Source organism: Neolamprologus brichardi, chromosome 23 (assembly GCF_056152115.1).
Source record: "Neolamprologus brichardi isolate AB-2024 chromosome 23, ASM5615211v1, whole genome shotgun sequence".
Lineage (NCBI taxonomy): Eukaryota > Metazoa > Chordata > Actinopteri > Cichliformes > Cichlidae > Neolamprologus > Neolamprologus brichardi.
Genome location: NC_142125.1, coordinates 12,721,268 through 12,735,529, shown reverse-complemented (window position 1 = coordinate 12,735,529; position 14,262 = coordinate 12,721,268). Strand labels below are relative to the sequence as shown.

The following is a 14,262-nucleotide window of genomic DNA, read 5'->3' as shown; positions in this document are numbered from 1 at the left end:
AACAGCACTAACGTAAAATCTTTTACATTAAAAATTACAATCTGAGACATAAGATGAGGATGCTCCACTAAACACGTGTTACGTTAACTTTAGAAATACCCTTTGGAGGGTTTCATTGGCTGTATGTTACTGTGTGCCAGTAATTATATAATATTCCTAACTAAAAATGTTTCCTATCATAACTTTGTCAATCGACTTTTTACTTTGTTTTTTAGGATAATGGGATATCGTGTCATATACACATATTTATGTATGAGGAACAGAACCAGCATTGTTACCGTGGATATTTGATCGGTTTTCTTCAAATAGTAGTTTTGGGTAAACTTTTAGGGCTCAGGCTTTCAGGTGAAGCGCACAACCACCTAAACCTCTCTGCTGTTCCACGTCCAGTCATGGATGCTCTGTGTAATGAGGTCAGTGTCTGTACCCGAAGCTTCAGACGGCTCTTCACTCATTCTGAGGTTTTTCTACGTCTTGGGTCATAAAGCCTGGCTTTAGACACAGAATGCACTGAGGGGCTGCAATGAGGCCCAGTGTCATATAAAGAAGGATCATTTTGAATCATGCAAAGCTGTTGTAAAATCCTAAAGCTTGAAATGTTTCAATGGAATAAAAAAACCTGAAACATGAGCGTTTCTGCTGAAATCCTTTATTTAATTTTGCTGACAAATCGAGGTGATGTACAATACAAACCTCAAACTTAAATATTTTTTTGATCACCTGACCAATTTATTCCCACAGAAGGCTTTGAAGAAGAAAAAAAAGTAGGGGGTACATGAATTTTCTTGAAGCTTTTTTGGGGGCTGTTTCATGAAGAACAACTCTGGATTTAGTCAAGATCCCTGCAGCCAAATAAAAGCCTGGTGCAATGACAGACCTCAAAGCCACCAATAGGAATCCAAGTGATGGTGAAAGCAGGACTTATGGCTTCAAATAGACGTCTGTTCCAACATTAATACTGAACTTTAGAGATTTTGCTCCAAGTGTCACTTTTAAAGGACCAACGCAGCCTTCGCCATGCTATCAGCCTCTTAACTTTAGGGAAACCTGTTAAAAGAAATTCAAATAAAAGTGAGCATCACTCCCCACCCCCACCCCTCGGGAATAAAAAGCTGCAGAGACCTATTCGCAGCGCCAGGCTGGCGATCGCTCCAGGCTGCTTCATGTCGGGAATCTGATTACATGAGAATTTGCTTTATGAGTACAGAGAACTTAAGTGCTACGGCGTGGCCTTCTTAGTTGGTGTTGTTGGAGGAGCTGGGCCACGGCTCAGAGCTGCGCCTGCTCACGGTGGGGCCCCACATGCTCCAGGGGTTGAAGGTCCGACTCATCTCGGTGGAAGCCACCACGGCTGGCGGTGGCGATGGGGCGGAGCTGCTGACGAGATCCGTCAGAGGTGTCGAGGTGGTGGTTGGAGGGAAAGGGTTTAAGGCTGGCTCTGCACTCGTTGACCAAATGGAGCTGCCGAAGGGTGTGGTCGTAGACCATGGGTTGCGGCCATTTCCCAGGAGTGACTAAGGGGAAAAAAAATTAATAAAATCATGAACAGGAAGTCGGAGTATCTGCGAACTGCATCATGTCATAGAAAAGATCTCACTGTGGTTGAGGCGGGCGTAGAGCTGGGGGTGCTGGTCCAGGAGTGCAGGGGATCAGTGGGGCTCGGTATGTCCCAGATGGAGGAGGGGACGGCGGTAGTGAACTCTGGCCAGCTCTGCTGAGGCTCAGATGGCTTTTGGAGACTCATTCCACTGAACACTAAAAACAACAGACACCACACACATTTTAGCTGGAAGGCTGTGAACAATCTGAACACGATGCTCTGCGTCCGTCTGCTTACCTCCTGTCAGGTTGAAGTGGTTGTTGGAGCCAAAAGCGGAGAAAGAGTTGGCCGACTGGTAGTTTGGACTGCTGGTCGTGTCGATTGGACTCCACAGTCCAGAGCTTTAAGATAAAAAGGAACGCTCAGTTAATAGAGCTGGCCCTGGGACACCGATCCAGAGTACTGCACATTACTGTCAGGCCACGATCGCAAGAGAGTGGAAATTTGTGCAGCAGTGTGCAGATCTACAAACAAGGACACAGCCACTTCCTTTCAATCCAATCCAAACATTTGTGGAGAGAACTCTGACGAGTTTCAGGACAGAACCGAAGCCTTGGCACCTGTTCACAGCTTTGAGCCATTCACCTGCGCCAATAGCATCATAATATCTGCTCTGTCATTCCAAATAAATGAACACTCCTGTGGCAGAGCAGAATATCACCTCATGCTTATTTCAACACTAATTTCAGCTCAATTTGCAGTAAACTGCCTCTAAAATGAGATATTTGTGCTGGTGCACACTTTCCTTCCTGTTACCTGTCTGAGCTGTCGCTTTCAAAGGATCTCATGTGCTCCAGACTCTTGCCTTGGCTGTCAGTTTTACCTGCACCAGAGCCACCTGAGGGAGGCAGAAAACATCCCGTAAACAAAGCACAGTGGGAAAAATGTTCCCACTAACATAAAGGATTGATTCAGCGCTCCATATTCACCTGGGCTTTTGTCATAACCTTTAGTTACAGCGTCAGCAAAGGTGAGGTTCCCGTTTTTGCCCGGCTGCGGGAGGGCTGCAGGCAGTTTATTTCCTGGGGCTTTCTTCTGGTTTATCTCACTGTGAATATACAGCACGTTACTAAAACAGCATGTGTTCAGTACTCTCTTGTTAGAATTGCAGCATGCTTTATTCTGACAAATCAAGATAAAACATGTCCTGTCTATGGCCTTGGCGCCTCTCACTGTTAACAAGAGTCCTAAACGACTGACTGTCCTGCATGTGAATCACCTGTTGCTGCTGACCACACTGCTGTAGGTTCCTCGAGACAGTAAGCTGGGGGAGGTGGGTGGAGGGGAGCAGGTCCCAGCTGTGGCCGATCGCTTCAGGAAAGGATCTGCATTTATCGTCTGCAGGGAGATCTGCTGAAGACTGTCAGCTGCTGCAAAAGGAGACGGGAGTAAAGCAGCTTGTTAGACTCGTCGAAGACCGGTCTGAACGCGAGCTGACGCCACCGATTGGGTCTGGACTTACGGATGCTGTTTTTGGAAAGAGGGACGTCCCACTCGGGTGAAGCGCAGTCCTTCTCTCCTTCAGAGCTGCTGCTGTGTCCCAGCTCTGACGCTTTGGGGAAAAAGGAAGGCCGCCCGTCCTCCAGCTTTCCGTCTACTGTGGAAAAACACGCCAAAACCACCAAGGTCATTCTGTGGAAAGTGCCTCTTAGCTGCCTGCTGGCCTTAGTGGATCTGACTCTAGGAATTGGCTGATTTTTTTTTCAGCATGTTACATGACACCATGCAAAGTTTTACCTTTATAATATGACTGAACTTTGGCACTGCTTATTCGTGTTATTTTTACTTCCTCGTAATTTCGAAGACAGACACATGAAATCTATGTTTAAAGGTATAAAGGAGACGTTTAATATTCTGTAAGTTGTTTTGAGCAGCCACCCAGCCCACATGAAAATATGACCCCGCAGTGAATTTTTAGAAACAGATGCAGGGTACTAATGCTTTCTGATTCTGCTCCTCTACATCACAGACATTAAACTGCTGCTTTTTATTCAAAGTATGAGCCCATCATAGTGACGCTCAAAGGAAAAAAAACCCATAAAGAACAAAAACATGATTATATCTTGGCTTTAGACCATCAGATAGATAAATAATCAGGTGCTACACCGATTAAAAGTTAAAGGACTGAGCCGTCTTTAAATGTGTTTTTCAGCTCTGGAAATTTCAGGTAAATATCTGCTGTATTTATGAAGCCTCAAAAATGGCAGTAAAAACAAGGAGAAAACCCTTATGTACTTCGAAGGCCTGTAATACTGAAAATATTCACAGTATGAAGGTCAAATTCTGGATGGCATAATTAAATAAAGTTATTGTATACAAAACTTACATCTAGGTTTCTGTAGAGGTCTCGTCTTTGTGATGCTGGTGAGAGGATGGAGAGATTTGGAGGGGAAGTTCTTCCGCTGCTTGGTCTCCAGTGGTGTTACGTAGGGCAGCTCGAGAGAACTGAGAACACAAACGATTTGTTCAGAAAGAGAACAAAGTGGAAGCAGTGGCTTGTACTTTAACTTGTAGGTGACTGCGTGGAGTCACACTGAGCATTTCTGTGTGCCACTGATGTTTTTGGTCAGATATCAGATGCAAATAGAACATTAAGAAAAGCCTTCTGTGGAAAACGTGAGGTCATAAATGAGTCCACTGTGTTATTTTAGTCACTTTAGGATGAAGAAGAAAAAAAAAAAAAAGGACTCAAACCTGGATTTTTCAGCTTGGTTCTCCTTCTTTGTGATTACTTGTTTCTTCGTTTTGGGTTTTATCAGAAAATTTGATGTTTCTTCTTTTGCCATTTCCGGGGTTATTGTCCTTCCTTTCTTTTTTACTGGTTCCTGGAAAAAGTGATGCATATTTTTAGCAAACAACAAACAGAGACCATGAGCTGGCGCGTACTTTTCAACATTTTTACCTCTTTAATGTTTGTCTCCACATCTGGATTGGAGGTCTCTGTAGTCGTGGAGGAGCTGTCGTCGTTGTCGGCGAGATCTTTGAGCTCGTCTCCCTGAGTCTTTACTGTTGACTTTTTCTCCTTCTCTTCCTTCTTTCTCTGGGCTTTTGCTTTAGCGCGCAGCTTCCCTTTGGATTCAGACACTGCAAACGATATCAGCACACACTGTAAAACGCTGTGAACGACCACAGAGAATTTCTCCTCTCATTAAAAGTTGTGTCTGTACCTTTGCTTGGTATGGACTGAGAACTCTGCTCCTGAAGAGTTTCGGGACTGAGCGGCTCTGGACGGTCGAGGTCGTTGTCCATGGCACCAATGAGGTTGGCGAACTCGTCGTCGGGGCAGATGCCTCTGTGAGGCAGCGACGGGCCGCCTAAGCTTGGATTCTGGAGGTCAGGCTGTTTGGTGCTGCGACCTTTGCGGTTGGTCACCTGGCAGGGAGCTGGAGGGCCTTCGTTGCCAGAGGCTGAACTTCCTTTGGTGAGCTGGGAGGAAGGAGGTTGCATAGGTGGGCGGGTGAAGCTGATCCTGGACCTGTTACCCTGGCCGTCGGAGTCCGGCGAGGGACGGCTGCTGTTCTGTCGGCCTCCCCGAGCTGACCCGTTGGTGGATGCGTATAAACCTCTGGAGTTTTGTGGTGGGTCGCTATAGATGAGTGTTCACAAAGAAGTCTGTAAGTAACTCTGTACATGCACATTTATAGTTTTAACATTTAAACTGTCTCTGGGCGGTGATAAAGAGCGTCAAACACGGCGGTTCAAATCTGTGAAGCCCCTGCTCTCTGCAGGCAGAAGCACTTCATCCTCTGAGTGACACACTGAGCACTAAGTGAGCATTAACAGGAACAACGGTGACAGAAGCTTAACTTTCAGGGGAAAAAAGCTTTTCAAAATCTTATTTTGAGGCAAAATCATCAAACCTTCTCGGAGGTTTGACTGCCGAGTCTATAGATTATTTAAAATAATTTCATAATTTCTTGAAATAAATGCTCAAATAGGCTCCCAGAACACTTTAAAGATGGCTGCTGAGTGAGAAGATTTGCATGTAGAACTATTTGCTCTCGATTTGAATTCTCGGCTGTACTGAGAACAAGCACGAGATAAAAAAAGTTGATCCGCAACCATAAAGTTTTGCTTTGTGCTCCATCTCAGTGCGCCTCCGATTAAAATTCAAATCGACTGAATGGCCGGTGATAACGGCCAACAAGCTGTTTCAGTGCCAGATATGGTAAAAACTGCAGGAAGCGGTTAGCCACAGGCAAACGGCCATCAGCAATCTTCTTGGTGTGTCAGAGGCAATTAATCCAGTTAAAAAACAGCTAAAATCTTCAAATGTTTGGACATTTTAATGACTGAAGCCTGAAGTTTAAGGAGTGCCTGATTATAAGGGCCAGATCTGGACTGCAGGTCTAAATTTTGAATGAATGAAAAATGACATTACAGAGAAATGATGCTCATTGGAGTAATTTATTAATCTGTGAATTCTATAAATTTCAATGATACCTATATAAGGAGAGCTCACATGGACGCAATGTGTAGAGCTAAGGATGTTAACAAATGGGAAATGCTGGGGTGCCCATCAAGGTTGTGGATCAAAAATGTATTTTAACTTCAGCTGCCAACTCTACAAGAAAGCAGCTCTTAGTCTACAATAAACACACACACACACAAAAGCTTCACGCTCCCGGGGAAGAACAGCTGGAGGTGATGGACGGTCGGTTTCCAGGTTTGGTGAGATCCGAACTATGTGCGAACAGCATCCTAATAAATGACTTCAACATGCTGAAAAGGACTGAAAAGCTGGCTACGGACGCTTGGACGGGCTTAACGTGTCCAGGTGAGAGTCACGCAGGTAAGTGTGCACCAGCTCTTTTTGTGGTTAGGTGGCTAGGAGCCAAAAAAAAATTCAGTTTGGTGTGAAAACGACACTAATAATAATAATAATATTACGCTCACCCTCACATTCAGATGTTTAGAGGTTGGACACTGATCCTGTTTTATCTTTAAAAATTGTTCTAAGTTCTGCACACAAACATTTGAAAGGCCCATTTTTAATGTGCGTTTGCTGCACCACTTTTACGTCCTCTTTCTCATCTCAAAAATCAGTTCTCTTTACCGAGATGTGCTCGCACCTTTGAACACACCCGCTTGTGCCACGTGATCGGGCTTTGCCCAGGTTGTCACTGAGCATTTACACTTACTTTGAATCAGTGTGAATTTGCACAATGTCCCTGAGATTGAAGGGTCTCCCAGTCTCCAAGGTGGAGTTGGATTCCACAGACACGCGCCTCTTGAAGGGCTCCCATATGCTCTGAGCCTCCAGGTAGGCCGTGGTGATCACTATCAGAAACATGGAACTGTAACACAAACAAACAGCACACATGAACCGTTTGTCAGATTGAGATCAAGCTTTCTGCTAACTTAGTTTAAACTGTATTCCAAAGCCGTTGCTATACAAGCATAATTGAGGCTTATAAACAATCCCATGCAAACATGTGACCTATCTGCAGAACTAGATTAAGTATCCTACCATTAAACCTGAGTGCAGGGTTACAGCGTGAGCGTGACAAGGCTGCTGCTATAACAACACTTTTTGTTTCAGTGTTTTAAACAAACATCGGGCTCATTAATAAAAGTGCAGCTCTGTCTCCAGGTAAGAGCACCTGCTAGCCTTGAACACCACCCTGTTCCCTGTGGGTGTGTGAAGGTGGAGCTGCATGAATAGCTGAGAGCAGAAATGCGTGCACACAGATCCTCTCTGCTCTTTCCTCATCCTCATCTGTCTTTAGTGAACATACAGTCTTTGCTGTTACTTTTCTGGCAAGCAAATAAAGTTTTATGTAAATCTAATCCTGCTTTAAAATAAAAAAGAGCAATCCCAATGATAAAGAAAGAAGAGCATTGGTTATGAGCAGGAGAAGAGGTATTAATATTAAAAGTTACATTAAGGGTAACATAATCTTGATGGCCTAACTGCAGAAATTCAGGTTAAAACCCTGAAGTCAACTCTACAGCTACTCAGTTTTTTGTAATGAATTGATTGTCACATGGAACCGTGTTCTGCATGTTTTGCTTGCGTTGTGCGGCGACACCCACCTCATAATGATAGACACAATAATGTAGAGCTGGAGCTCCCAGGTGGGCCTGGGCAGGGTCTCTGCACATGTGGCTAACATGTGATAGGGCAACGAGGCATTGAGGACAAACACAAATTCTGAGCCGCCGCACGACACCAGCTTCAGCTCCCGGATCACTCGAGAGGAAGTGAAATCGGGTGTAAACCTGACAATAAAGGAGAGAGAACACTGAGCAGCCTGTCCTGCGATCCACGTGAAACCTGCTCGTGGGAGGAAACACCTGGAAGGTATCTTTATGATTTATGAGCTAATGAGTTATTTATATACACAAAGATATGTACAGTATAAAGATGAAGGGTGTGTCTGGTTTCAATGTTTCTTTGCCTTTAATAAACATCTGAGAGGCTTTTGTCTGAACGTACACGCCTCAGAGGATCCAGACAAATTTCTCTCTGTGTCTAAATCTTTAAAAACATCCATTGTGTTTCATCTGACTGTCCCGATCAAAAATTATATTTACAGCCCAATATCACAGGTAAACTCTTACAGAGGCAGAAACAAACCAAGGACAGCAAGAAGGTTGCGTACATATAAAAACTACCAAAAACAAAGCCTTGTTATTCAAACTCATCAAATAGGTGGGTAAATATGACAAATACACCAGTTAGAAAGATCTACAGTAATAAGTATTACTATTGGGACATGAGATGCATTATTAATGTTTGAATTGTATTCAGGTGTGTCAGCACCTGGGTGTTTCTGTGTCTGCACAATAACAACAGCGCCCTGGAAAAGTACAGGAATTCAAACGAAACAAAGCCATGAAAACACATTTATGGAATTCACTCAGCTTATTCTTTTCATATCTCACACACACACACACACACACACACACACACACACACACACACACACACACACACACACACACACACACACACACACACACACACACACTTTGTGTCCAAGTGCATTGTTCCTATTTGGAATGTTCGAGTCATGACTTGCAGGAGTTTATTCTGGAACCCTTTTCACTTTGAATACATTTTCACTTCATTCAAATAATATATATTCTTTTATATTCTGATATCCGTCCATTTGTATGTTTTCACGGGTGGTGCAACCATAAACACGAAACTTTTATCACAAAGCAAAAAAGGAACAACAGTAAAAATTCTTCATCATTCAGAGGACCTCCTGAGGTTGAATATGGAAAAATTTAGTACACAATAAAATGCACACCAACGACCCTATAGGAGAGATTTCAAAGTGCTTCTGAAGCAAACTTTTAATGAAAAAAACCCCCAAAAACCCAACAGGGTTGACCAATCTAGCTTCAACTGTAAACATTATCAAAAACGAAAGGTTGAAAGCTGATCTATAAAGCAGCTTTAAAGAGAGGGCGACCACAAAGAGCTAGAAATTAGCAGAATAGATTAGCTTTAGCATAAAGTAAGCCTCAAATACGAGTGAAAAAGCTTTATAAACTGTCATTCCCTAATAGGTTTGATAAGTCATTGTCATAGTGTCCTATATTCCCACTCTTCAGTCTCACTGCTATGTGGGTTTGAGCACTCTTTTCAAACACCTGTCAGGGCAGGGTAAAGAAAGGCTAAATTTCTGCCTCAGGGCTTCTGCAGCCGTAAATTCTTCTCCAATCACAGCATGGCTCTCCTGACCACACCGCTGGGCCAGATTCTGACACCTCTTTGTTACGTTTTATTTTACAAATTTAGGGAAGCAACGTTTCAGTATCAGTGACTGTGTTTTTGTAGCATTACTGGACAAAGTTGAATTAATGCAGGTGTTTCCATTATTGATTCCCCTGCCTGACAAAAGCACTTTTAACTACTCCCCAGTGAAGCTAACTTTCTTCAGACTGGCTAACACCAACAAAGAGAACATTTAAACAGCACTTAAATGAGCTTCTGCGCCTCAGATGGCCATATTAGGGATGGCTCGTGTGGCGAAGGGGGGAACGCACGCACGCACGCACGCACGCACGCACGCACGCACGCACGCACGCACGCACGCACGCACGCACGCCCACACCCACACAGGAAAACCACTGATGATGGAGGTATATGTGTAGCAGTGAGTCCTTACAGTATGACGAGGTCTTTCGAAGCATTTGGCTTGAGTGCAAATTCTTGACAGTTGAGAACTTTGAATCCGAATCCTTCGCAGGCTTGTCCATTGATTTCTGCCGATTTGATGGTGATCGGGAGCAAACCCGTGTTCTCCACTCTGAACGTCCTTTTCAGAGTGAAGTTTGGCTCTTTCACTTTCGTTTCTGAAACAAAAAACAGGGACAATCAAAAGATTCAACTTAATGTTTCAAAAGAGGAAAAAATAGATAGAACATACTGAAACACAAACACACACACAGTAAATGTACTGGAATAAATCCTATTAACAGCAGGGCTCCCTGCGTGTTTGGATATTTTCATTTAGGAAGTTTAATTAATACATAATGTTGTCTTTTTCTCTGTGATATTTTACATGCCTAATCTGTTTTATTTCATTGCATTTATTGAGCTTTACTTTGCACATCTATGAGTTCTCGTGGATGGGGCTGCCTTTGAAATTGAACACTGGCAGATTTACTGATCTTTAGAAAAATAGACCAGCAGGCCAATTACTAACATAATGAGTACATATTCCTGCCAACAGACAGTTGAACTTAAGAACCTCTACAACGCTGCAACACGACTAGCTCACATTGATTGGGTGACACCGCTCTCTTGCATCGTTTATAAACTCACTCTCTGTGCAGTCTTTCAACAGAGCTTCAGTCATTTTAAACCTCAGCGAGCTGCCTTGTCCTGGAAGCTTCCCTCCGACCTTCAGGCTCTCTGTCGTGCCTCGTCCGTGAAGTATGATCGTGTCGATCACCGTCAGGTTGTTTCTAAACAGATGCCCCAGTAAAGTGATTCATTTCAATGGAGGAGTGCATTTTTGTTTTAGTTTCTAACATTAAAATGTGGTATTACCTGACTATGAGGAGGGAGGAGACGCTGTGGTTTCCAATGGGAGTAAATCTTATGTTGAAAGACTTGACTTCTCCAGGCAGCAGGAGGAGGTTGTACACAAAGGGCCTGGTTGAGCCTTCTACAAAGCCTGTACTGCTCCTCATTAGCGATGTCTGTCACACAAACAGAGAGACTGTTAGAGACAAACAGCTTCCACGTGCTGTCAGATCCACGGACAAGAGGACAGTGATTAGCAGCACAATAAGCAGCCGATTCTCCGATTTCCTGAAAAGCCACCAAATAAACAATGGACTTACTTGATTTCTGTGAACCTGGAACTCGAAGGTGTTTGTGTTTATATTGATGTTGGATAAGTTTCCTAAAGGAAACCTGAAAAAGAAAAGTAGTAAAGAAGACTGTCAGTGTAAGCTGAGGGAAAAAAGAATAAGCAGGAGTTTTGTTGTGACTTCTTACCTGTCGGCCAGTTTTCCAGAAAACACAGAGGGGTTTGGTAAAAGCGCCAAGGGGAGTACTTGGACATAAACAGGGACATCTGCAGGGTTCTGCAAAATCACCTCCTCATCCTGCGGAGAAACGATGTCATGCCTGAGTTTGAAACATGTTTAAAACACGCAAAACCTGTGTGCCGTGTGCTAATGGGCGAGTACTCACAGAGGAGCTGTTGGTGTTGGTCAGGGGGAACGTGATTCTCTGTGAAGAGTTGACCAGTGAAGGCCACGTCAGGTGTGCGGTTATTTTAGCCTGCACGTTTTTCTGGAGATCTGTGTTAACTTCAAAGACAGCTTCGATCCTTTGGTGAGAAAAGAAGTTACATTTTTACTTTATTTTATCCTGGAAAGAACTTTTATTTCATAGTGCGCTTTGAATGCACAACATGCTTACTTGTGCACAGAGCGCTCCTTGAGCTCTTTCCAACGTCTGAGGAGCTTCTGGTGAAGATCGACATCGGCGTCCCAGATATCCTCCTGTAACGCCAGCCCATGAGGTTTAGCCTCAGCTGTGGAAGGAAAAAAAAATAATAATAAATTAACCACTGAATTCTCAACCATGGGCTCAGACTAGATTTATATTTTAGGGATGGGACTCGACCATAAACCCACATCTCTCGAGGATTAGGGATGCCACGTGCTGATGATTATGTGAGATTTAAAAATGAAACATCGGTATTATCTGTCTGCTATGCATGTATAATAATATCAGAAATAACACTTCAGTTGTTCTTTTTATATATTTCTGAGTCGACTTTACTGCTGTTGTTTACAGACACCTCACATCTCCTTTCCTTGCTCTCAGTCTCAGTGTGTGCACCTCCTCACATACAGAGTGGAGAGATCAAATAATATTAATGAAGCTGCGATGAAAGAGTCCAAATAAACTAAATAAGGAAAGATTGAAGCTGCTACGGTGGAAAAATCATCGTCTGACCAAAACTTGTAGTCGTGGGGAAAAAAAAATGACTGCAAACAAAGAATAGCTTCTTCATGCTGTGTTAGCACTCCTGCAGCTAACTTTTATTAAACACAGAACAATGAAATCAACTGAATTGACAGTATCAGACTCAATATTCAATCCAGAGTAAATCCAAATTTACTCTGAATCCTCCAGTTCTCACTTAGCGACGTTAGGGAAGGAAAAAAACGTCACTTCAAAATGAGCAGATGTTGCTCCAGATGGAATTCACCCAAAAGGGCTGCAACGAGTTTGTAAAACTGTATTAAACAACAGTTCTATGGCTACTGGTACTGCTCCATCTCTCTTTAAGCAGATAGTTGTTCAAGCCCTGCTGAAGAACCACCTGGACCCCATCTTACCCAAAAAACTACCAGCCTGTCTTCCACACTTCCATTTCTTTTAAAAGTCTGGGGAAAAGTCATTAACAGAATCCACTGATAAAAGTTTGCAATGATCTGCTCGGGCTCTGGGGACTGTGCCATCCTCATCCTCCTTGGCTCCACTGCTGCATTTAACAGCACTGACCACAACGCGTGCACATCAGTGCTGGTATCTGCACTACGCTGGTTCATCCTATACCTGAATAATAGATCCTTCTCTATGTTTACTGTAAACTATTCTTCTTCACCAGCAGCACTGTGCTGGTGTAGGGTTCCATCTTCGGTCCCATCCTGTTCTCTCTATACATACTTCCTCTGGATCAAATCATCAGTAAACATCAAAATTTGAGACACTAAAAGGATCCCACCTCCTCACAGAGACATAAGTCCGGTCTGAAGGGTTTGTTGTTAAAAACACAGACGTGCACACAAACACAGAGTTTAATAACAACTAAAACTTACATTTAAGCACAAATGGCAGGCCCACATAACAGTGATCACCACACTGCAAGCCGGCGTCAAAATAAATGTTTGCCACCTGTAAAACAAGTAATAAAAGTACGTTTGTGTCTCAAAAGAAAGCGTGACCCACTTTTTGTGTTGTTGAGGACTGGGAGGATTTTTGTACCTTAGACTTCCGTCTGGGCTCCAGCTCGTCTTTGCTGTTGCGGAGACGTTTGTAATAAAATCGGATGTCTTCTGTCAGGGAGCGGATCTGCTGCAGTCTCACTTTCTGTGTGAAGGAGCTCTGTATGCTAAAGCTTTGGTGAACTACCTTCCCCTAAAGAAGACAAGTAACTTAATCCAACACCTCAGGCATTAAACAGGAAGCTGGCTTTTTTTTTTTTTTTTTAACTTAAACACTTCTGCATGCTGCCAGCACATGACGGCTGTGAATTCAGTTGTGAAATCAATTTGGTGTTACTTACCGGAAATGAAGGTGGCAAAATGATGTGTTTGGGAGAGCTGTTTAATGTGCCCACTGCGACGACAGCTTTCACTGGGATGGTTAATATCTGAGGCCAAAAACAACACCAGGTTATGCTTTTATGTTGAAGAAACTGCCTGAAAACTACACACCAGCCAGCCTACCTCATAATCTGTGGTGAGGTGTACAGCCCCGTCGTACGTGCCCTCCAGAGCTTTGGCCACTAGTGTCACTCTGAATGCTGCGTAATATCCGGATGCTAATATAACCTGTGAAAACAAAAGGGTTTTCTGTCTCTCAGCACTTTGTGAACAAGCTACAGTTTCTCTAAAGTCCGTCCCCTCTTGTTTTGTTTTCTTTGCACACATCATCAAATTGCTTGGAATAACAATGTTTTATCTCCGATCTTGACACTGTGGTTGAAGAGCTTCCACATCCGAGACAGCAAAGCACACAGGCAGTAAATTTCTTTCACAGGTTCCAGAGCCTTCCCTTTAAAAAGGAAATAAATACTGAAATGGGTCTCTAAAAGCCAAAAACAATCAAGAACATAGTTTCAATTTGGATTTAAGATGATTAAAATGTTTAAAACCAAACAACCAAATGACGGAAAAGATTATCTGAGTAAGAAGGCCTCTCAGATTCAAACTGAGATGCTGCTTAGAAGGAAAAAACTTGAAATCAAAGAACAAACAAAACTTAATTCTTTGATTTTTTTATATCAATGACAAATTGTGACATGCATACTACTTGAACAACATGATGCATGTCACAGTTTTTTTATTATTTTATTTTAATACTTTCCAAACTCTTTGGAGTTTGAGAAACCTTGAGAGGTTTCTTTTTTTTTTAATCGTTTTGTTTCATTTTCTGATTTGTTTAGCTGTACGAC

General features: G+C 43.1%; 1 protein-coding gene across 1 annotated transcript in view; it reads right to left on the bottom strand.

Annotated features, from left to right (window-relative positions):
- Window positions 1-639: 639 nt before the first annotated feature.
- Window positions 640-14,262, bottom strand: part of tmem131 (transmembrane protein 131) — a 35,452-nt gene continuing 21,829 nt past the window's right edge. The window contains exons 18-41 of the mRNA XM_006790394.3: window positions 13,535-13,639; window positions 13,372-13,458; window positions 13,071-13,223; window positions 12,905-12,980; window positions 11,493-11,607; window positions 11,262-11,400; window positions 11,064-11,173; window positions 10,907-10,979; window positions 10,611-10,762; window positions 10,383-10,525; window positions 9,724-9,910; window positions 7,637-7,822; window positions 6,742-6,897; window positions 4,768-5,186; window positions 4,503-4,684; window positions 4,295-4,425; window positions 3,927-4,045; window positions 3,063-3,197; window positions 2,820-2,970; window positions 2,530-2,648; window positions 2,357-2,438; window positions 1,838-1,941; window positions 1,598-1,755; window positions 640-1,514 (exon numbers count right to left, since the gene is read on the bottom strand). Of these exons, the coding sequence (XP_006790457.1) occupies window positions 1,236-1,514; window positions 1,598-1,755; window positions 1,838-1,941; window positions 2,357-2,438; window positions 2,530-2,648; window positions 2,820-2,970; window positions 3,063-3,197; window positions 3,927-4,045; window positions 4,295-4,425; window positions 4,503-4,684; window positions 4,768-5,186; window positions 6,742-6,897; window positions 7,637-7,822; window positions 9,724-9,910; window positions 10,383-10,525; window positions 10,611-10,762; window positions 10,907-10,979; window positions 11,064-11,173; window positions 11,262-11,400; window positions 11,493-11,607; window positions 12,905-12,980; window positions 13,071-13,223; window positions 13,372-13,458; window positions 13,535-13,639 (3,561 nt within the window). The 3' untranslated portion in view covers window positions 640-1,235. The remainder of the gene's footprint in view (window positions 1,515-1,597; window positions 1,756-1,837; window positions 1,942-2,356; window positions 2,439-2,529; window positions 2,649-2,819; window positions 2,971-3,062; window positions 3,198-3,926; window positions 4,046-4,294; window positions 4,426-4,502; window positions 4,685-4,767; window positions 5,187-6,741; window positions 6,898-7,636; window positions 7,823-9,723; window positions 9,911-10,382; window positions 10,526-10,610; window positions 10,763-10,906; window positions 10,980-11,063; window positions 11,174-11,261; window positions 11,401-11,492; window positions 11,608-12,904; window positions 12,981-13,070; window positions 13,224-13,371; window positions 13,459-13,534; window positions 13,640-14,262) is intronic.